The following is a 22,300-nucleotide window of genomic DNA, read 5'->3' as shown; positions in this document are numbered from 1 at the left end:
AGTTCGACCCTTCCGGTCTGGGTCTCACCCTCGGGCTTCAGTTGCTTCTCTTGCAGGTCCCGCTCAATCACTCAAGCCCACAGCCTCAGACACTTTTCATATTCGCAGTCCTGACCCCGCCTCTAGCTCCGCCTCTTAGCTACAGACCAGCCCCCACGCTGGCTAGCCAAAGCCGGCCTCCTCTCTCCGGGTGACCCCCACCTTCTGGCCGTGCCCCCTCCCCTGCCAGTTCTTTCCTATTCCCTCTAGGCCACGCCTCCATGCTCAGTCTCTGACTGACCCCGCCCAACTCTCTGAATAATTCTAAATTGGCTGAAGCCCCATCCACGTCTGAGCTCAAAACTTAGTGAGTAGGTAGTTTCTTCCTGCCCCCTTTCCCCCTCCCTCTGAGAATCTAGGCTGGGACCCTCCCTCAAAGCAGTAGAATCTTTATACTCTCTCCTCAACACCACCCCTAGCTCCGCCCCAACCCGCTCTGAGATCCGCGCCCGCATCCTCGCCGCCTAGGCTCCTTCACCATCCTCTCCCGGAGACCCGCGCCCCACCCTGGGCTCCGCCCCTCTCTCCCTAAAGGCCGCGCCCTCTTCTGCCTAGGAGCCGCCCTTCAGACCGCCCTCCACGCCTTTGCGGCCCCGTAGCCCACCCTCCTAGCCCCGCCCCTCTAGTAGGAAAGCCACGCCCTCCTCCCCGGGTCCCGCCCCCTCCCTCTGGCCCCGCCCCGGGCCCGCGCTGCAGTGCCTTCCCCGCCGCGGCCCCGCCCGCCCCCGCCGAGCGGAGCACAGGGCGGCGGCGGCGGCGGCGGCTGCTGGAGCGGCCCGGGAGGAGGAGGCGGCGAGGATGGCGGCGGCGTCTTGGGCGCGGCGGAGATGAGCGCCCGCGGCCCCAGGCCCAGGGCGGCGTGGCCGGAGTGGGCGGGGGTCCCGATGCAGGCCCGAGGGGGGCCATGGGGCAGGTCCTGCCGGTCTTCGCCCACTGCAGTAAGTAGAGGGAGGCTCGAGCCTGGTGTGGGCCCAGAGGCCCGGGTGGGCTCCTCCCCGGTCTCCTCTCAGCGCCCGGCCGCGGGAGAGCCGGGATGGGGGAGGAGGCGAAGGAGACAAAGGAAGCTTTCCCCTCCCCCCGCGTTCCAGCGGCGACGGGGGCGACCTGACCCGGAGGACCTGAGTGAGACAGGGCGGAGGTGGGGGACACTGAGATAGCTGGCGGGGGGCGCGCTGGGCGCTGGGAGGCGCCGCTGGGCCCCACCCGGGGATGAGGACGCTCGCCAGGAGCTGTCCCCTCGCCCTGGTGCTGGCCGCAGCCGGCGGGGAGGGCAGTTGAATGGAGGGGTAGAACCAGGATGGAGAAGAGGGGTCTGACCCACCCCATCACCCATCTTCGCATCCCACCTCCGTTTCCTGGCCAGACTCGGAGGCAGCCCCGACCTCGCCCAAATTGTCCAGCCTCCTGTCTCTGGGAAACAGCCATCCCTGGGCTGGGGCCAGGACTCCTGGGTCCTTAGCGGACTATATCACTGATTAGTAGTAACCCTGGAGGAGACCCACTCCGCTCTGGGCCTCTGATTCCCTAGTTGAAGAAACCAGGTGGGGGCAGGCGGCGTCCGATTTCAATTTCCAGACGATATTGAGCATCTCCGTAGGCAGTGCCCCAAGCTAGCTCCGAGGGGCTAGATTCCGCAATGGAAAACTCCTTATCTGATCCTCATGATCTCCAAGCCCAGGGCTCTAACAGTCCTTGTCAAACATTCTCTGTCCCACACCCCTGTGGTTCTGACAGCTGGGGATTTCAACAGTCTCAGATCTAGCCACTTGTATGATTGGGAGTCCAGATGCCAACATTCTAAGAATTTGTTATTTCAACATTTTAGACTATCATCCCAACATTCTAAGATCTTGTCCTCGGCTTACAAGGGAAGGCCCTACATGATCCTCACCCCCGATCACCTCTCTGTCCTCATCTCCCACCCTTCTCTCCCTCAGTTACTCTGCTCTGGTCACACCTTCACACCTCTCTGTTCCTCAGATATGCTAAGCATAGTGCTTGCCTCAGGGCCTTTGCACTGGTTGTTCCCTCTGCCTGGAACACTCTTCCCTAGATATCCTCATGGCTTCCTCTCTTCATTCACCTCTCTGCTCAAATATCATCTTATCAGAGACATCTTCCTTACCACCCTGTCTGAAAGAGCATCCTCTCACTTTCTCTTCCCTTACCTTGCTTTATTTTTCTCTGCCCACGTAACACCCAACATTATGTATTTGTTTATTGTCTGTCTCCCCTATAGATTGTAAGCTGTATGAGGGTAGGGGTTTTGTCTGTTTTGTTAACAATTATATCCTCAGGGTCTAAAACAGCCCCAGGCTCAGAGGTAGGCGCTCAATAAATGGTTGTTCAAAGAATGAATGAATTGAAATCTCCTAAAATTCCTAATTTGAGGATTCTAAGATTAAAATTCCTGGATTGGAACTTCTAAGACTGAGCTTCTGGTAGCAGCGATACTAAGGTTTTACAGTCTGTATGCAGAATGTTCTAAAGGTCCTATGATTAAAATATTCTAAGATTCCTTAATTCGGACCATCCAAGTTTCCAGGACTGGCACACTTTTGTGATTCTGACAGTCTAAGCTTCTAAGAGTCTTCGATTCTTTCACTCTCACAGAAGAAGCTCCGTCTACAGCTTCCTCTACCCCTGACTCCACAGAAGGTAAGTGGAGGGGGAGGATGTGAGAGTGGGATTGAAGGGGGCTCACAGCTGGGTAGGGGGTTTGAGGAGCGAGGGTTGAGGTCCTGCTCCCAGGAGCTCACGGCCCTCCTATGCTCACTGCAGGAGGGAACGACGACTCGGAATTTCGGGAGCTGCACACAGCCCGGGAGTTCTCGGAGGACGACGAAGAAGAAACCACGTCGCAGGACTGGGGCACCCCCCGGGAGCTGACCTTCTCCTACATCGCCTTCGACGGCGTGGTGGGCTCCGGGGCGCGCCGGGATTCAGCTGCCCGCCGCCCCCGGCCCCAGGGCCGCTCAGTCTCGGAGCCGCGAGACCCGCCCCCTCAGCCTGGCCTGGGCGACAGCTTGGAGAGCATTCCCAGCCTGAGCCAATCGCCAGAGCCCGGGCGCCGTGGTGACCCCGACACTGCCCCGCCGCCCGAGCGTCCCCTGGAGGACCTGGGGCTTCAGCTGGACCAGCTGGGCTGGGCGGCCCGGGACGCGGGGTCCGGGGAGGACTCTGCCACGAGTAGCTCCACCCCGCTGGAAGACGAGGAGCCCGACGGATCGGAGGCTGGAGAGGCTGGGAAAGGTGAGATGTCCGAGGTGCTGGGACCGGAGCCGCAAGGGGTGGGTGGTCTCTTCTCAGGGCACCTCCGAGGAAAGCTCACGGCCTTCTCTCTCTAACGCGCCAGAACTGGACCTACAACTCGAACTCGCTCAGTCTCCGCCGCACGAAGTCTTGACTCCACAGCCCAGCCCCGGATCTGGGACCCCCCAGGCCAGTACCCCGTCCCCACCCGGATCCCGGGATTCGAACTGCTGGCCTGACGAGCCGCCTCTGGACCAGAAGGAGGAAGAGCCGTGGAGGCAGCTGGAGCGGGAGCCAATCACGGGGCAGTGCCTCGATAGCACAGACCAATCAGAATTCACATTGGAACCACACCTTCTAGGTAAACTGCGTGAGTGAAGATGCTCCGTTGGACTACAGAGAGGGTGGGAAGATTGGAATTTAAAGGGACCAACCTCGTGAAGGAATTGAGGAGAGTGGAGAAGGGAGGTATTGCTATTGGCTAGACGTTATAAACCCCGCCCTTTCAAATTTTTTCCCTTTATCTAAGATTGCCATTGGCTTTTTTTTATATAGTTCTCCCTCCCATTTGAGAAATTAGCCCTCCTTCGAGCGTTAGGATTGGCTGATTGCTAAAAAATAATCTCTCTTTTGCAGGACTCCCCCTAGAGCCTGATTTTGGACAAGCCAAACCCCAGAAAAAATAAGGCGGTCTTCTGGATGTGGCCATGGGACATTTCTAAGTAAACTCTATGCCTTCTAAAAACTCTCCTCTTCCCTGACCACATCCATTGGCCAATTGCAAATAGACCCCGCCTTGCTTTAAGATATGCTCAGCCTCTACGAGCGGCTTTGGGTTGGTTATAGACATCACGGCTTTGGGCTATTTACAAAGAGAGCCACCCCTTTTTGGAATTGTCCCCACCTCTGTGGAGAGCCATTGGCTGGGTGTAAGGGGGCCCCGCCCCCCTGCTCCCTCCCTCCGGGTCCCACTGAAGTGGGCAAAATCCCCGAGAAGGAGCAGTGTCCGCAGCCTCTCACTCGGAGCAGAGATGGGGAGTAAAGGTGGGCTTTCGGGGTGGGCTGGGAAGAGGGCTGGGGACGGCGGAACGGGGTCCAGATCCGCTATTACCTCCCTCAACCCTCGGGGGATGTTTCCCTTTGGTCCCAGATTTCCCAGAGCGGCCGGCTGGGCCTGGGGGTCTGCGGGGGTGTCTAGGGAGGGCGTGGAGGAAGCGTGGGGTCTCCTTTCTGCGGAGCCGGGGCTTTGGGGCCCAAGAGCAGGGAGGCCCCCTCCCCCAGCCTCAGACCCAGGTGGCGCTGTCACTCAGGAGCTGGACGGGCCAGCACAGCTGCAGGCGAGCCCCCCTCCCCCCAGCGTGCCTAAACTTAGCCCCCGCCTCAGGCGACCCGGCCCCTCCCCCACCCACTGGCACCGGCCTTCGGGAGCCTGCAAAGGCGGGCCCGGCGTTGGGGGGTGAGGGCGGGCCTGCCCTAGTTAGCGGTAGATGGGAGGATGTGTATAGGGAGGATACTGAAGTGAGGGCAGTTAGATGCTGAGAGGGACCGTCGGGATGGAGTGAGGGTGGGAGGATGGAGAGAGTCTGGAAGGAAGTGGAAGGGTACTGGGCTCCCAGTTCCGGGCTCAAACAGGAGCGGATTATAGGGAGGGCTGTTAAAAGTTTAGATGGGTGAGATGAAACATTCGGCTCCAGAGGTCACTGGGGTCCAGAGGTCAGGGCTTAGCTTGGGCTTGGGAGGTGAGTTTAGGGTCTGAGAAAGGGGTCAGAAATTTGAGTTAGGGCGTAGGAAGGAGGATGGTGTTATTATTAATACATTGAGGACTTAGAAAAACCTGTTGGTAGGAGTATCGAGGAGATATCACTTACACATCAGGTTGGCAAAAAATGAAAAGAACAGTAATACCCATTGCTGGGCAGGATGCTGGGAAAAGATCACTGTCAAGTTGCTCGTGGAAATAAGAATTGTTAGAGTCTTGCTAGTAAGCAATCTGACAATATTCATGCCACTCAAAGATATATAATTAGTCCACCCAGTGATTCCACCCCTGGGATTGTATCTCAGAAATAGAACCTCCTGGAGGTAAGAATATCTGTAGAAGGCTGGTACTTGCAGCACTGTTGGGGAAGGGGACAGGGTAGGAAACAAAATGAACAATCCAGCAATAGATACATGGTTGAATCAAATGAATGATGGTGCAGCCATGCTACGGAATATCATGTAGCCCTTAAAAGGAATGAATTAAGAGCTATTCTGGTTGATTAGGAGAGAATTCTAGAAGGAAAAGTACAGTGAGATATGCATGATGCACACAAGTGTCTATATGATTCCATTTTTCATAAATAATGACCAAAAATTGTGTCCACACATAATCAATGGGCAGGAGTAAGATCAAAGGGACTGGCTAGTGGTTGACTTGGGTTTTCCAGAAGGAAGAGAGGAGGCAAGCACGGAATAAAAGAAGACAACTAAAAATTTGGAAATTGGGTTGAGGCTCAGACAGGTCATGGATCAGCTCTGAGACAGGAAATGGGAGGTCAAGAGGTCAGCCAGGCCGGGCCCAAACCCCAGCCTGATTGCCCCCCTCCCTCCACAGTGGCGGACCTGCTGTACTGGAAGGACACGAGGACGTCGGGAGCGGTCTTCACGTGCCTCATGGTCTCCCTGCTCTGCCTCCTGCACTTTAGCATCGTGTCCGTGGTCGCCCATGTGGCCCTGTTGCTGCTCTGTGGCACCATCTCTCTCAGGGTTTACCGAAAGCTGCTGCAGGCCGTGCACCGGGGGGGCGGCACCAACCCCTTCCAGTGAGAACCCCCGGCCCCTAACCCTGACCTCTGTCCAGACCCCTGCACTGACCCTAAGTCGTGACCCATGACCTCAAAACAGGCACTAACTTCTCACCCTGACCTTGACCACTGATCCAACCTATTCCTGTTTCTGACCCCACCCTGACTTGAAACCAGGCTCTGACTGACCCTAGAATTCCAGCTCTAACCTGTGATCCCAACCTCTTACCCTTAATCCTTGATCCCATCTCCCACCTTGAAGACCCCAGCCCTTTACACCTGGCCTTCTCCCCAATCCCCATTTCTTGCCCTTGTCCCGGTCACACCTCTCAGCCTGGGCCCCATCCCCTGCTTGAGTCGCCTCAAACCCCTTTGTTCTCCAGGGCCTATCTGGATGTTGACCTGACCCTGACTCAGGAGCAGAAGGAACGTTTGTCCCAGCAGATCGCCTCCCAAGTGGTCTCTGCAGCCACCCAGCTTCGGCATTTCTTCCTGGTAGAAGACCTTGTGGACTCCTTCAAGGTGCCCTGAAGCCCCCAATCCCTCCTGGGTTCCCCGTTCACTGTCCTGCCCCCAGTGGGTAGAGGGCCATTGCTGGGTGCATTCCCAGCCTGGGGAGTGCCCTGTGGGCTCTGCTGACCCTGACCCTCACCCCCAGCTGGCCCTTCTCTTCTACATCCTGACCTTCGTGGGTGCCGTCTTCAATGGTTTGACTCTTCTCATTCTGGGTGAGCTGGGAAGGCTTTGGGGGTGGGGTGGGGAGGTGGGTCTCTGGGGCTTGGTGGGGGACAGGGCTCTGGATGGAGCTGTTAATCTCCTGGGAGAACCTTGACCCCCATCTCTGTGCCCACAGGAGTGATTGGTTTATTCACTGTCCCCCTGCTGTATCGGCAGCACCAGGTGAGTGTGACAGGCCCTCAGTTGGCAGTCAACATGGGTGGTCTAATTCCCCCCCTCTACAGCCAGGGTCCCATGACAGATGTCCCAGCCAGACATAGGAAGACCCACTGGTGTTCCTACCTGTGAAAGAGCCGGGGTCCGACTGACATGCCTCACCCCAAGGCAGACCAACTAAATGATGCTTCTCCCCGACAATGGATCGAAGGTCCAACTGTCATGTCCTCGCTACAGAGAGGCAGCCCGACTGGTGTCTTCTCCTCCAATACCACCAGAGACTGACAAACACATATTCCAGAGACACACAGACAGACAGACAGAGGGATGCCTTCTATCCCTACACATAGTCTGGGTTTGACTGACACCCCTCCCAGCCAATCAGGTGGACTGTCTGATGCCCTGATTCCCCGAAGCTGCCAGGCACTGACATCTCCATCAAAACTGGGGAGGATGAAGCCCACAGCACTGACAGATCCAGGGCCAGCTGCCATATATCTTATCCAGAGACAGGCAGCTGGACCCACATTCCCTTTTTGACATTCTCCAGCACAGCTGAGGGCCAAATGATACACACGTCCCTGCCAAAGAGATAGTCCTAACGAACTGCCTCCTATGCTAGAATCCCCAAGACTCACAAAGTCAGCTAACACTGTGAATTAAACTAGTATTTAAATCAATCCACTCAGGGACTTGACAACCAACACCAACGCCCTCTACTCTCACACTGCCCCTGAACACACATGCGCACGCACACACACACACGTGCACGCACAACTCACTCAAAGATTAACAGTTGTGTCCAGGATGCAGACTTGCTGGCAAATTCTTGTGTGTCTACCTCTCTTGTGTGGCATTACTCCCCACAAAGTGTGGCCCGACTGACTGACCCTTCAACCTGAACTTGTGTCATCCAAGGGTATTTGATTGGGTTTAGAGTTGAAGGTGGTTTAGCGGGCTGCTTCCCCCAACTCCGGATTTGGGGGTGGGGGAGAAAGCAGTCTCCTAAATGAATTAGGGACAAGAATCCCCTCCAATCTCTCCTTTCATCCCTTCTGCGTCTCCCCAGGCCCAGATTGACCAGTATGTGGGATTGGTGACGAATCAGTTGAGCCACATCAAAGCTAAGTAAGGGCATGGGGTGAAGATGGATGGGATGGGGAATGGGGAAACTTGGGAACTCCTCCCCGACTCCCCTCAGCTAGTTCCTCCATCGAACCTTCTCAGATACCTACCCCGTCCCCTGCCCCACCTCGTGACTCCACCTGTTTGTCCCTCAGGATCCGAGCTAAGATCCCAGGGACCGGAGCCCTTGCCTCAGCAGCAGCCGCAGTCTCCGGATCCAAAGCCAAAGCCGAATGAAGGGGGCACCTCTGCCCGCGGGACGCCTGCCCCCACCCACTGCAGCCCTCTGCCCCACTCAATCTCCCTTCCATCCCCACCCTCTCCCTGCCTCGGCCGGAGCCATTTCCCGGTGGGTGTCAGGATTACTCACACCAGGGAGTTTCCGCAAATTGCCTGAGCGGCCAGGACTACATTTCCCAAGAGGCTCTGCTTTAGGAATCCAGGAAAGGCGAGGCACCTTGGCCGCGGGGCCTGCTGGGACTTGTAGTTGCCTAGATAGGGCACCCGCCCTGCACTTCCGAGATCCGCCGCTGGAGGCGCCGTGAGGGGTTGGTGTCTCCTGGACGCCACTAGCCCCAACGCCGGGGCATTGCATGGGGCCCAGGGGAGGCCTGAGCTTGGATTTACACTGTAATAAAGACTCCTGTGGAAAACCCAAGGCCTCCTGTGCTTCCAGCCCCCTCCAGCTTCCACCTGCCTGCACTGAAAAACACCTAAGTGATCCTCAAGGAGGAACCTTCCCATCTCGGCTGAAGAAACCCCCTCTACCATCTGAGACACCGCCCATCCCAGAGCCAGACAAGCCTTGGCAGCCACTGTCCATGCCTGTGCTCAAGGCAGACATCACTAATCAATCCCCACACTCTGCCTGCTCTGCAGCCATGTCACCCATGTGTCCAACTGCCTTCTGGACGACTCCCCCCCCACAAATATATCCAAACCTCTTCCTTGTCCTGCCTGATTTCCAACTCAGGGATGTCCTCTCTGCCCACGTTGTCACCAGACCAGAGACCTAGGTACAGCCCTGCCTCCTACTCCCTCAGACCCCACATCTAATCAGTTATGAAGCCATGTCTAGTCTATCTTCCAAACGTCTCTCATCCACCCACTTCTCTCCTTTCCAATCGCCTTGGGACCAAGTACAGGGCCTGGTGGCCTCTCCAGGCCTCAAGTTCCAAAACTGTAAACTGAGGGAGGAGGAGACAGGAGACTGGAGTCTCAAGGACCATGGACCTGGATTTGAATCCCAGCTTTACTACCTCCTGGCTGTGTAACTTTGAGCAAGTGACCTCACCTCTCGAAGCCTCTGTTTCCTCAAAAGGAAAAATGTCCCCATAACCGTACCTACATGTAAAGCTCTTGTCCCAGAGCCAGGCATATAAAAAATGTCCGGTAAACAGAAGCTGCTATTGTTAGCTAAACATTGTTTCCCAAACCTCAGTCATTCCCTCCCCACCTTCATGATCTTTATATCACCTGTTCTGCTATTGATCTAAGTTTTTAATTGGTTTATTACAAATAAAACAAATGACTTTTCAAAGGAAATGTTACTTCACCACCAAGGAAGTCAGTATCACTTGCCAGAAATAGAAGATAACAATAAAAATAAACACAAAACTATTAACATTTAAAATGTTTGTTCGGGGCTGGCCCCGTGGCTTGGTGGTTAAGTGCGCGCGCTCCGATGCTGGTGGCCCGGATTCGGATCTAGGCACGCACCAAGGCACCACTTCTCCGTCCATCCTGAGGCCGAGTCCCGCATACAGCAACTAGAAACTAGGAGGATGTGCAGCTATGACATACAACTATCTACTGGGGCTTTGGGGAAAATAAATAAATAAATAAAATCTTAAAAAAAAAAAATGTTTGTTCGTGCAGCTCCTAAAATCATCTCGCTTGCCTCTAGCAATGCATGTCACATTTTAGGAGATAGATAATGATGTTACAGGAGTCGTGGTTACAGCCCCAGAATTTGTATACAGGGCTTGCCTAGTGGCCGCTTTCTATCTAAAAGAAAAACGCTCAGGGGTTTTCTTTCGAATACGGGTTTACCAAGCAAAGACAATGTTTTCAATTTCCAAATAAAAAAAATAGTAAAACTTCCTAAAGATGCTTTTGTTTACACTTTCCGTAAGACAAAGCGTCCATTTGTCCATCTAAAGAATGGGGGAAGAGGGACTGGTTGAGATTATGGGTCCAGGAATGGCTAAAGCCCCTATCCTTGGCATCCCCATTGGAGGCGGGAAACAGGCTGGAGATGGAAACAGCCTTTCTTGAGTGCCTCCCAGTGCCTGGCCCCGTGCCAGACTTTTGTATCCATCTACTCCATACAGTTCCTCCAGTGAAATCAGTTGTACTAGTCTTGTTTTCCAGATGAGGAGACCCAGGATCAGAGAAGGATAGCGGTAACATTCTCTCATTCATCCTGCAAATATTTACCCAGCATCTGCGACATGCTCAAGTACTCTTTAGGCACTAGGGATACAGAAATGGACCAAAACAAAGTCCACAGTTTCATGGAACTGATATTACAGGGGGAGCAGATAGACAATAGAAACTAGAGATAGAATTTGGCAGGTGGTGATCAGAGTGATGGAGAAATGTCCAGCAGGGTAAAGGGATAGAGTGACAGGACTTGATTTTTTTTTTATTGAGGTCACATTGATTTATAACATTATGTAAATTTCAGGTGTACATCATTATATTTTGACTTCTGTATAAACTACATCGTGTTCACCACCAAAAGTCTAGTTGCCATCTGTCTCTGGACAAATGTTCCTCTTTACCCCTTTTGCCCTCTCCCCACTCCTTTCTCCTCCGGTAACCACCAGTCTGTTCTCTGTACCTGTGTTTGTTTATCTTCCACATATGAATGAAACCGTACAGTATTCATCTTTCTTCATTTGACTTATTTCGCTTAGGATCATACCCTCAAGGTCTAGGCTTTTCTATTTTAAATTGGATGGTCAGGGCAGGCCTCACTAACTGATGATATTTGAGCAGAGGTCAGAGTGAAAAGACGCAGTGAGTCATATGGAGGAAAGGAGATTCAGACAGAGGGATAGCAAACGCAATGGCCCTGGGAAGGGAGCGTAGCTGGTGTGTGCCCCGAGAGATCTGTATGCCAGAGGCCAAGTGTGTGAGGAGAGAGGAGTAGGAGCCAGGGTCACATGAGTAAATGGCTGAGTTTATAAAACGATCACGTTTTTTGTAATAATAATTTTGATGGCGCAGGTTCCATTCCCCCTGGTGCATGGGCTATGTGAACTGGTGTACGGTACTATCCGTTTCCAAGCCTCAGTTTCCTTGGTCATAAAAATGCAGGTGCAGAAATCGATGACCTCTAGTGTCTAAACTTAGTGGGGACAGAATTTCTGTCATCCCCAGCACCTACGACAGTGCATGGGACTCAGTAGGCGCTCACAACATTTGAATGAACTTAGGGTTCCGCAGGTGGCTGAAGTTCCGCAAAAGAACAGCAGGTGTCGCGCCAGCCCTATAGCCGCCAACCTGGAGCCTCCAGGGCTGGGCTAAATCAGACTCTAGCAAGAACCCGCTTACTCGAATTCGGATTTTTCAGGGAAGGGGCTTCTGAATGCCGAATTATGAGTCTCTCTTAAAAAACTGACTTCTCACTTGGAAAAGGGGCTTCTGGCTCTTTAACAGCCAGCAGCGAGTGGGCCGGGTCCTCGGGTGCCATTTCCCAGAATGCGCGGTGCTATGCAAATAAGACGGTTTCCAAATCGACAATGATTCACGCCATGTGGAGCAAAGACAACATTTTGGAAGGACATCTGCCGTTATAAATGACTGGGGAGAATTTCTATATATTGAAAGCAACAATCTCATACCCTCCCAAACCATATGACCATAACTGTAAAAAGATAGGAATTTATGATTTTTATATAGTCCAGTAGAGAACTGATTTCTTCGCCCGGATGATCCTCAGTGGTCTGGGGTGCAGGCTTCAAACCTGTAGCTGTCTAGCGACAGAGTGGTTCAATTCCACCTTTCGGGCGGCTCTCCAGCTCACGATTCACTTTTTTTTCCCTCCCTCCGAACTGGACATTACAGTGCAGGTTGCCCCAGAGGATGCGCCTCTGGCCGGCACCTGGAGAGGTCGCTGCAGTTCTCTGCATCGTAATTGATTATCCTTCACCACGCGGGTCTCTTCCTGTGGTTACACTTTTTCCGGGAATATCAAAGACAGTTCCAAAAGATGAAGAAAAACTCGTCTACACGCTCAGTTCTAGGATATTTACAGTTTGAGAATTACCCTGGTTTTCTCCCCCTTCGCTTGCTCACTCTCTCATTCCTTGTCATTTGCTCACTCATGTATTTAATCATGCATGCACTTATTAATCAGTCAAATGTTTATTCATTTATTCATTCACTCATTCAACAAGTATTTGCTGAGTGGTTACTCGGCGCCTGGTCCTGCACTGGGCGGTGCTGGGGACACAGTGGTGACGACGACGCCGGCCCTCGCATCATGGTGCTCCCCGTCCAGCGGAGACAAACCTCAGACAATCATTAATTACACATTTAATTAACAACTACAAAGGCGATAACTATTGGGAAGGCAAGTATAGAACATATGAGGCCATCTAACAAGGAGACCTGAGCTCAGGTGGGGTGTCAGGGTAACCTTTGAGCAGACACCTGAAGGATGAGATGCGATGACCCAGCAGAAGGGAGGGATATTCCCGGCTGGGGATCAGGGTGGCCCCAATAATGGCGATGGTGATATCTGTACCTCTACTCTGAGCTCAGCGTTGGCGTGCACAAGCTCATTAATTCCTCACAACAGCACCATTCTGCAGCCGAGGAAACTGAGGTTCAGAGAGATGAAGCCTCTTGTCCAAGGTCACCCAGCTTCCGTAAGCCTCCAGCCGCGGGGTTCTCAGAGCCCTGGCCCGTGCTGTTTACTACTGCCCTGGTCTGTCTTTCCCCAGTCTATTCTGCCTCCTAAATGTCTTTCGAATCCTTCCCGTCCTCTCTCTCCCACAGCCCTGGGCCTGTTCCAGGTCCCTCCCTCACACCCCAGTGTCCCCACCCTAGCCTCCTCCTTGGTCTCCCGCCCCAGGCTTGCCCCTTTCTCTCCCAGCGACCCTCAATCTGAGGGCTGGAGGAGTCTTTCGAAAGCACAAACCTGTCCCTGCACTTCTTGTACTCAAAACCTGCCATGGCTCCCCGGTGCCTTCTAGAGACGATCTAAACTCAGTCTGGAATTTAAGCCTGCAGAATCGGGTCCCCGCTAACCTCTCTCTCTGCACCCTTTGCCCTAGCCACCGTGAGCCTCCAGCTTCCTCAATGTTTCAAGCCCTCCCTCCACCGACAGATCTTTGCACTCTTTCATTAGACTTAGTCTTTTTCTAGTCCCTTCTCTGCCTTCTATTTCTCCTCTAGGACTCAGCTTACCTGTCCCTCCTCCGGGAAGTCTTTCCTGACTCCCAGGCAAGATCAGGTGCCCTCACTGGGCTCCCCCAGCCCCACGGACTCCCCCAATCCTGTCTACTTTAATCGTCCCTGACTGGGGACAGGTCTGTGCCCTCCACTGTACTGTGACCCCTAGGAGGGGCTAGCCTGGGGCTGTCTCAGTCCTTGCAGTGTCCCAACACCCCCCAGCACAGGGCTGGGCACACAGTAGATGCTTAGCAAATTTTAAAAATTAATGAATAAATTAAGTGACTCCATCATGACGAATTCCCCTGCTTACTCATTTACTCAGGCATCAGAAGGACCTCTGGACCATCACTTCAATTCCCAGAGTGCTTACTGCTATGCAAATAAGAGAGGGCTTGGCTCTTGCAATAGGGTTGGCTCAGCTGTATCTTTGGAGAGACAAAGCAGCGATATTTTTGGTTCACTCAATCTTAGGTTGGCCCCAACATGATCATAACCCAGAAGAAATGGTCATATGGAAAGCAAAAGGAAACACATCCTTAGTGTAAAGTATTCCAACTTTTTGTGTTTCATATAACCCTGAGGCTGAGTCTAGGTCTCCATTAGTGATCTTCAATATAACAAGATGTATTTTTCAGGTTTTCCTCTTTTTGTAACTTTTGCTCCTGCCGTCCTCAGTACATACAGGGTCCAACATAAGTCCCTCGCTCACCAGGAAGCCTCCAGCACCCTTCAGCACTTCAGTATCACACACCTCACAGCTAATATTCTGTCTGCTCATTTTTTCTGGGAGGAGGCACAGCCTGCGTGTGCGGGAAGTCCTCCTGACTGTCTAGCCTCCCTCCATCCTGCTGTGGGCTGATTCACCAGCAGGAGTTCCAATGTGTGCGTGTTTGTATAGTTCCCCCAGCAATCTAACTTCACTTCCTCATGCTGAAAGGAAGGCAGGTGATGGGTGTCAGGAGAAAATAGACCCTGAATCTTGGTGGATGCATTTTTAAAAGCTTTTTATTGGCGACAGTGCAGAACCACGGGGCGAGGATAGCGGCCCAATGCCGGCCAGCCCCCGCCCCCTAGGGTCAGGTGCAAAATACAAAAAGAGAATCACAAATACAGCATGGGGTGCGGGGTTGGGGATTCAGTAACTTGCAGTCGGTCGGCAGGGGCAGGCCCTGTTCCCAGTCTCACACTTGCACCCATAATTCTCCAAGATACAGACTGTAAAAATCTATGATCCCTCAGGCTCACTCACAAAAATAAAATCTCATGTCCCCAACGAGCCCAGAGTCAGAAGACAGCTGGAGGATCAGGGATAGTCAGAAAGGAGACAGATGGAAATGGCCAGATAAAAACAGGCAGAGAAAAGACGGAAGGGGAGAGACACTCAGGAAAGAGACAGCCAGAGACAACCAGAGGGGCTGAGACCATCAGAGAAGAGACAGTCAGATAGAGACAGCCAGAGAAAAGACAGCCTGAGACAGGCTGCCTGGAAGTTTCCAGAAGCAGTGTTTCCAATTCAATGGCACGGCTTTGGGGGCCAACGTGACCCAGGCCGAGGTTGCAGAAGCTCTCCACACTCACGCGCACACACACACCCATATATAATATATTTATTTATACATAATAGATATAAGTGCCTTTCGGAAACCGAGAAAGGGATAAATAGCTAGGGGACGGGTCTGGGGTCTGGGACCAGGGCGGGAGGCGCGGGACGGAGCACGTGGAATGTCTTCCATGCACACGGAGGGCGGCGGGCCCATCCGATGTTAAAAAATACCAATTTGCCTCATGATGAAATTCTCACGAGGTGAAGCACAAGGAAAGGCGAGGTGGGGGAATCCAAACCAAGATTCGGGGCTGGGGGGACGGAGGAGGGGAAGCTGGGACCGTGGGAGCCCAGCCCCTTCGAGTTTGCCAGTCCAAAAATATTGGGGGGCGGGGGGCAAAGCCTCAGCCTTTATATCTTCTCCCCAAAACTGTCAGGCCCCTGGCGATCTCCCATTGCTCCCTTTCTAGAAAGGGTGTGGAGGTGCCAGGGGGAGGGAGAAGCCGGCGTCCTAGGCTGGGGTAAGGTGACAGGCCTTAAAGAAAAAAGGCCAGGGCTGGGGGCTGGGGGTCCTGAGGAGAGAGGCCACGTGGATGGATAACTGTCACCCACCTCTCGATTCTGTCACCCCCTGGAGTCTAACTCACCGTTGAAGGGGAGGAAGGAGGCAGATGGGGGACGGGAGACCAAGGAAAGGCTTTGGGGAGTGGGGGGCACAATCCCTCCGCAAGGGGTCTGTCCCGCCGGGCTCCCCCCTCCCAATCCGGCCAACTCATTTCACAGTATAAGACACTCCAGCAGGACAGGCCTCACAGCGCCCCCTGCTGCCTGGATCAGAGAGGCCCAACAAGGAAGGCCCGGAGGGGAGGGAGGCCGGGAATAATACTGTCATCAGGAAGGAGGGCTGAACGTGGGGGCATCCTTAGGAGGCGAGAAATTCAAATCAGAGCCAGTTTTGCGGGGAAGGGGTGGCTGGAGAGTCAGGGAGGGAGGTTCACATTTCAGACTAAGTCTGGGGGGGGGGGATGGAGATTATCATGGGGGGCATCAACTTCCCTTTCAAGGGGGGCTCAATTCAGAGGAGGCTCTAACCACAAGGAAACGTTAAATAAGCTAAGATCGGGGGAGCAGGGAGAACCAGCTTAGTCACCCAGCTGAAGGGTGGGTGTCGGGGACATTACGGGGGCTCTGTGGCATTTCCTTGTTGGGCCTCTCTGGAGAGAACTCCAGCCCACCCCCTAGCCAGCCGCCAGCACCCCTTTCCCTCCCGCCCAAAGGTGGGCATCACCCCCCACCCACCCATCCCCAGAGGTTGGGTTGAAATGAGACAGCCAACAGGCGGCCGGGGGGTGTCCATCCCCTCCCCACCCCCTGCCCCCAAAGTCACCAGCTCTCGGGCCTCGCCGGGCCACAGAAACAAGAGGCGGCACAGAACACAAGGAGGTGCTCCTGTCCGATGGCAGCGGCGGCACAGAGTCAGACAGGAGAGGCAAGGAGGCCACACGCCCGCTTTGTCTCTTCCCCTCTCTCCTCCTTCTCTTCCAAATCGCTCTCCTTTGTGTGTTTGTTAGTTTTGTGTCTAAAGAGTTCACAGAGCAAGAAGGGAGGGCGAGTTCAGGGGGTCGGAAGGCTGGTCGCTGCCGCTGGTGCGTTGGGCGCCGGCGAACGCGGAGGCCTCCGGGCAGGTGAGGACAAACGAGGAAGTGTACGAAGGGTTAACAACGGGGAAAGGGTCGCCGAGGACTTGAACTTCACTGTGTGTAAAGAGAGAAGCTGTCAGGTTGGGGGGTGCGTCTTGGCTGGTCTGGAAGGGCAGGGGCGGTGGTGGCGGGGGCGGCAGCAGCCAGCTGAAACCATCTTCCTTAGCGGATGCTGACCCCGGCAAATCTCTCACCTCCGCCAGCGGGCCCGGCCCGGGCCCCTCTTCGTAGGGGATCTTGCAGCCCGGTTTGTGGGCCACCAGCACAAACTCCAGACGCTCCTTCTCCTTTTGGAGCTCGGCGATCTCCGACTCCAGCTCTGCCTTTTCTTCCTCCAACTGATCTGTCTCCTGAGGCCCCGGCGGCCAGGTCACGGAGGAGGGGGAGCAAGGAGAACAGACCGTGAGCGACTAGAGAAAGTACAAACCGCCTTCCCTAGACTTGCTGCCAAGGCCCAGCGGACTGAGAGGAAAGACCCTCGCGCTGGAGGCCTGGTGTCATATCTTGGGGCAAGGGTCTTGCCTTCTAGGAGCCTCAGTTTCCCCATGTGTCCAGTGGATGGTTGGGAAGGGGCCAGGTGCACATGGAAGTCTCTGGTTGCAGGAGGCACTCAGAGGTTTGTTGAATGAATAAACAATTGGTATATGTTTTTAATGCCCCCTATTCCCCTCTGTTACCCTCCCCTCTCTGCCTCCCTGGAAGGAGGGCAAGCAGCACAGGAAAGTACTATCAAGGATTTCCCTGATTCCTCTAGGGGTAGCAGGTCACCCTGCAGGCAGAAAGTAGGAAATTCTCAGTCTGAGGCAGGGAGTAAAAAGAGAGGGGGCCTTGGTGGTCGCCACCAGCTTAAAGTCTGAGAAGTATGGGCGGCTGGGGCAGGTGGTGGGGAATTAACATAGGATACAAGGATTTCATTTCAAAGACTTTCCAGAATGTTAGAGCTAGAAGGAACCTGCAGATTCGATGAGGGGTCTAAGAGATGGAGAAACCGAGGCAAAAATGGGTTATCCTTTGCCCAAGACCAAAAGGGAGAAATGGCTGGAGGTCCCCTCTGTTAAAAGTCCCTCGCCTGTCCCCTCAGGATGAAGGGGAGGCCAGGCGAGCGTTGGATGTGTGTATGGGGGGCGTCATAAACCAGGGCAGAGAGTGGCCAGGGGGTCACATACGTATGTGAGGGTCTGTGTGTGTGCACAGGGTCACCCTGTCTGGCCACACCTGGATCTAGTTCCATGTGGGGAACCTCTGGTTCTCAGCCCAGGATAAGGGCACAGGTGAGGGGGGAGCAGAGGATGGGGAGAGAGCCCCCCTTTCAGCATACCCTCACCCCACCCCTGGCCCCATCCTCACCGCCTGGAGTCGGTCAGTCAGCTCCCTTCGACGGTTCCTGCACTTAGCTGCTGCCAGCTTGTTCCGCTCCCGGCGAACTCTTCGTTTCTCCTCCTCCTCCGGGGTAAGCTGAGTAGGGGAGATAGAGGCCATGAGGTTTGAGGAAACAGTGCGGCTCCTCCATCCATCCCGAACCTGCTTTTCTTCCAGAACCCCCAGAAGCCAGAAAAGGACCCTCTAGTCCTCGCTGACTGTGGCAAGGATGGTAGGGTTTCTGTAGCATTGAGGGCTTCTTGATCCCTCACCCCAGTAGTGAGCAAGTCGCTGCCTCTCTTGCTTCCTCCCCCCCAGAGCGAGTTCTGATGCCCCTTACTCACCGTCTCCTCTCGGGGTCTCCTAGGCCGGGCTCGGGCAGGGCGGGAAGGCCCAGGTCCACTGGTGGTTCCGCTGGTGGAAGGCCCTCCACTGCCACTAGCTCCGCCACCGCTGTAGCTACTCATGCCCGGCGTGGAGTAACTGGTTCCTGGCATATCGTAGGGGTCGACGGCCGGGGGCTGGGAGGCCAGCGGCTGCCCCTGGGACTGGGCCATGGAAGAGATGATGGTGGGTTGCACAAGCCACTGGAGGTCCTGGCTGGTTGTGATCGCGGTGACCGTGGGCACGAAGGAACCGGGCATTTCCCCGAGACCGGCGCACTCCTACGGGGTGACACATACACACACAGGCGTAGACACACAAACAGAGACACCGACACACACACACCCAACACACATACACACACCGACCCCGTGAGTGAGCACAGGGCGAGCGGGTGTGGATGTGTGTGTCACAGGCAAAAAGCCACAACACCCACCCTTCCACTACACCGTGACGCAGTGGTTAATGAGAGGATTTCTGCTCAACTGGCTTCTACCTCCTCCTTCTTCCTCAGGGAAAGGTTGCACGGTTCCAGCGGGTGGTGAATCACACCCCGGGTTGGTGACTCTTAGGTGTGGGGGGTGGAGAGGAGGCTGGACACAGCCGGGTGACAGAACCCCCGGGACGGAGTCACAGCCACACACACAGCCACAACACCCCACCCCCACCCCAGAGGCAAGGGGAGGGAGAGAGACAGGCCTTAGGCCAAGCCTTCCCCCACACTCACACACATACACACACCCCTCTGAGCCAGGGGATGAGGGATTGGAGGGTCCATGAGGCCTCCGTGCAGGGGCGGGGGTCTCAGTTAAAAGGGTGTTGAGGGACGGGCCTAGGAGTTTAGAGCAACGTTTCAAGTAATTGTCTCTTCCCAGAGTGAGAAGAGACACGTGACAGGTTAGGGTGAACGGACAAGTAGAGAAAAGTGAGGAGCCAGGCTCCCTCTGACTGTCGCGGAGGGGGAGTGGTGTAGGTCCTGAGCCCCCAAGCCCAAGCCGAGCTCATCTCCCCCCCCCCCACCCCCAAATGGAATCCTAGAACTGCTCGGAAGGCTTAACTACTCTCCTGGGGGCGTGGTGAGGGATGGGCTGGCTCGCTGGCCAATCAGCGCTCTGGAAACCCAGAGGGGGCGGGGCTCCTGGAGACCACCTGGATGGTCCCTCTAGGGTTAGCGGTTCTAGTCCTGTCTTCGGACACACCGGAGGGACTGGGCGTCCGGAGCAGAGGGAGCGGGAGTGTGTCTGTGTGTGCCTGGAGAAGAGGGGGACGGTCACCATGTCTCCCGAAGAAACCCCGGCGCACACAGACACGCTCTGCCCCGGAGAGCGGAGGGGCCGGATCCCCGCAAGGTCCTTGTGGACTCATGGGGTCGCAGAGGGTCGCTCCTGTCGCGACAGGAGTCCCCTCGCTCTGCCTCTAGAAGCCCGTAAAGGACACTCTAGCGCCGAGGAAGCACGGATTCCGGGGACAGAGGGGGGAAGGGAACTGCACCCTACAAATAGGAAGGGAAAGCTGATTGGCTAAAGCTCGCGCCGCGGCGGCCAATCGGAACGCCGGGCTGCCCCCTCCCTTAGCAACGTGGCCCTGGCGTTCCAAAATAGAACGCTCCCGGGACGTCAGGGGCGGGGCGGACGAAGGGGGCGTAGCGCGCCGTGCGTGCCCCGCGTCAGACGGAGGATTCCAGCGCGTCAGCCGTTACGCACGGGTCCCCCGTTACGTCTCCGCGCAGGAGGCGGAGGCAGCGCAGCCGAGGGTTCGAGGCCCGCTTTCCCGCCGGAGTGAGGGCGACGCGGCACCAGAGTAGGTGCTCGGGTGGAGGAGGAAAGGGGAGGAGGCTACTGGAAGCTTCCCCGGAATTTCTCCCACCTGCCTAACCGCGCTAGCTTCAGGTTGGGGACCTGAGTCCCGGAGCTGGCTAAAAGTTCTTAGCCCTGCTACCGCATACACGTTGCACTGAACGGCTCATTCTCCCCACCCCCAAAGCTTACCCCTCTGCGATCCCTCCCTGCGCTCCACGCACACAACCAATTGCAAACACGTCCTGACTCTGCAGTTTGCAAAGTGCGCCGTGAGCCTCTTCCCTCTCAGATCCTGGGTTTTGACGCGACTTTCTTTGGGATGGGAGAATGGCTCGCTCCACTCTTGACTTAAAAAACTAAAACCTACAAAGCAGCACCCCAACCCTCTAGAACTTACCTGAGAGGCGGCGGCGGTGGGTGGACTGCCGAAGGAGTCCACTGAAGAGAGATACTGAGACTCGGCGGAGGGTGAGGAGCTGCACCGGGAGCCGGAGTCGTAGTCTCCGGGGAAAGCTTGAAACATTTCCCTGGGCACAGGGGGGCCCCTGTGACCACGCTGAGGTCGTCGGGAAGCCAAGGCTATGGCCGGGTGGGAGAAGAAAGGTGCGAGTCCGGGGTGAGCCAAGCGCGTCCCCAAAGGGCGCTGTCTGGGGAAACTCGGGGTGGGGGCAGCGTCCCGCTCCAACAGTTGTGGCAAAGTTTCTGTGCAATTCCTCTGCGGTGCCCAGGCTCCCACAAGATGCCGCTGTGCCTCCTGAAAGTCCAGGCTCCGTAGGTCCCAGGGGTGCGGGGGGATCGCTCCCCAAGAGGCGGAAAGCGCTGTCCTGTTGTACAGAATCTGCTTCGGGTGCGGTCTCCTCCACGCGTCCGGCAGGTCCCACGGGGGAGGGGAGTAATAAAGAAGACGAAAAAAGTTAAGTCGGTCCTCCAAAATAAAATGTAGAATTATCTAGAAGAATCCTTCCAAAAACTTTCTCTCCGGAAAAAAATAATAAACTGAATTTCACAGCCCCCTCCCCAAGAAGAACAACCACAACAATCAAGTCCCCAAGTCCCAGCTCCGCGTGTCCTTCCCGCGGCGGTAGCTCTCAGTCTTATGAATGAAGCCCAGAGCCGCCAGCCTGTATTTATACGCCAGGGACCCGCCCCCTGCTTACGTCACTCGTCCTGCTCTTCGTAAACTTCCCCAAATCTCCGGCCCCGCTGAACAAAGCCCCGCACCGTCCGGCAAGGGGTCTTCCCTAGCCTCGATCTGGTCACCTGCATCACCTTCGCGGCCCTGGGGGTCTCGGGGTCTGCGTTTTGGAGCACTCGGCGGGAGGGGATCCCGGCCCCGCCTCCCAGGAGTTCCTGTGACGCAATTAGCCATATAAGGAGCTCGGCCGGCGCGGCTGAGTGTTTGTTTGGTATCCTAGCAATTACGTCAGAGGGAATCCCTCGCTCGCTCGCGCGCTCACCCCTCGCGCCTGCGGAACCCGCCCGCGCCTGCGCAGTGCCTCGCCGCCCGGGGGGCTAGTATTAATAGGCTTTTAGACGCTCCCAGGGAAGACCCCAGCTAGTGAGTCCCCCTCACCTCTGGCAGCCCCTCTCAATTCCCCTGGTGGTGCAGTGCCCCCACTCAAGAGGAAAGTCAGATCTCCAAAAGTCTCCTTTTGGAGTAGTAATGTAGTCACGTAGGCGGGGAAACTGAGTCCCGAGCCGGGTGGGAGGGGCTGTGATGCTCCAGGTGAAAGTGAAGGAGGGGGCGAGTCCCGAGGCTCGTACTAGCTCCTGCCCTAACTCGTTGTGCGAGCTTGGAAAATGTTTGCCCTCTCTGGGCTTCAGCTTGAGTTTTCCCAGCTGGACAAACGATGTGTGTGTCTTGGACCCCGCAGGCTCCCGAGGTCCAGCTTTTGGGAGGTATGCGGGTTTGGAGGGGATGGCGAATGAAACTTAGGGTGAAGCGTCCCTGCTGATGGTGTTGGTAACCTCTCTTCCTCGCTTTATAATCCTACCCGTAGACAGAAAGAA

General features: G+C 55.4%; 2 protein-coding genes and 1 non-coding gene across 7 annotated transcripts; 2 read left to right on the top strand and 1 right to left on the bottom strand.

The window, feature by feature from the left end:
* The first annotated feature begins 837 nt into the window (after window positions 1-837).
* On the top strand, window positions 838-9,578 carry RTN2 (reticulon 2). 3 transcript variants are annotated; one of them, XM_058529594.1, is made up of 10 exons: window positions 838-977; window positions 2,653-2,697; window positions 2,821-3,291; window positions 3,395-3,661; window positions 5,888-6,095; window positions 6,461-6,599; window positions 6,736-6,805; window positions 6,931-6,977; window positions 8,041-8,099; window positions 8,252-9,578. In XM_058529594.1, exons 1-10 carry the CDS (start codon window positions 944-946, stop codon window positions 8,331-8,333), a joined length of 1,422 nt encoding a protein of 473 aa, XP_058385577.1. In that variant the 5' UTR covers window positions 838-943; the 3' UTR covers window positions 8,334-9,578. The 3 variants fall into 3 exon arrangements, with proteins under 3 accessions (XP_058385577.1, XP_058385578.1, XP_058385579.1); XM_058529595.1 differs by having other exon boundaries at window positions 839-977; window positions 3,395-3,652; XM_058529596.1 differs by lacking the exons at window positions 838-977; window positions 2,653-2,697; window positions 2,821-3,291; window positions 3,395-3,661 and adding an exon at window positions 4,219-4,335 and having other exon boundaries at window positions 8,252-9,575.
* Window positions 9,579-12,028: 2,450 nt separating this feature from the next.
* Window positions 12,029-12,115, top strand: TRNASTOP-UCA (transfer RNA opal suppressor (anticodon UCA)). Its single transcript has one exon. It is a non-coding gene; the product is annotated as a tRNA-Sec (tRNA).
* A 2,981-nt stretch (window positions 12,116-15,096) lies between these two features.
* FOSB (FosB proto-oncogene, AP-1 transcription factor subunit) lies at window positions 15,097-21,380 on the bottom strand. Of its 3 annotated transcripts, XM_058529593.1 has the most exons (5): window positions 20,688-21,380; window positions 18,452-18,772; window positions 18,096-18,203; window positions 16,943-17,098; window positions 16,738-16,802 (listed from the first exon to the last, which is right to left on the bottom strand). In XM_058529593.1, the coding sequence occupies exons 1-5, from the start codon at window positions 20,811-20,813 to the stop codon at window positions 16,800-16,802; spliced, it is 714 nt and encodes a 237-aa protein (XP_058385576.1). In that variant the 5' UTR covers window positions 20,814-21,380; the 3' UTR covers window positions 16,738-16,799. The 3 variants fall into 3 exon arrangements, with proteins under 3 accessions (XP_058385574.1, XP_058385575.1, XP_058385576.1); XM_058529591.1 differs by having other exon boundaries at window positions 15,097-17,098; XM_058529592.1 differs by having other exon boundaries at window positions 15,097-17,098; window positions 18,452-18,655.
* Between the last annotated feature and the right edge of the window lie 920 nt (window positions 21,381-22,300).

The sequence above is a fragment of the Diceros bicornis genome, chromosome 34 (assembly GCF_020826845.1).
Source record: "Diceros bicornis minor isolate mBicDic1 chromosome 34, mDicBic1.mat.cur, whole genome shotgun sequence".
NCBI classification, from domain to species: domain Eukaryota; kingdom Metazoa; phylum Chordata; class Mammalia; order Perissodactyla; family Rhinocerotidae; genus Diceros; species Diceros bicornis.
The sequence above is the reverse complement of the archived record's forward strand: the minus strand, read 5'-3'. Positions and strand labels throughout refer to the sequence as shown.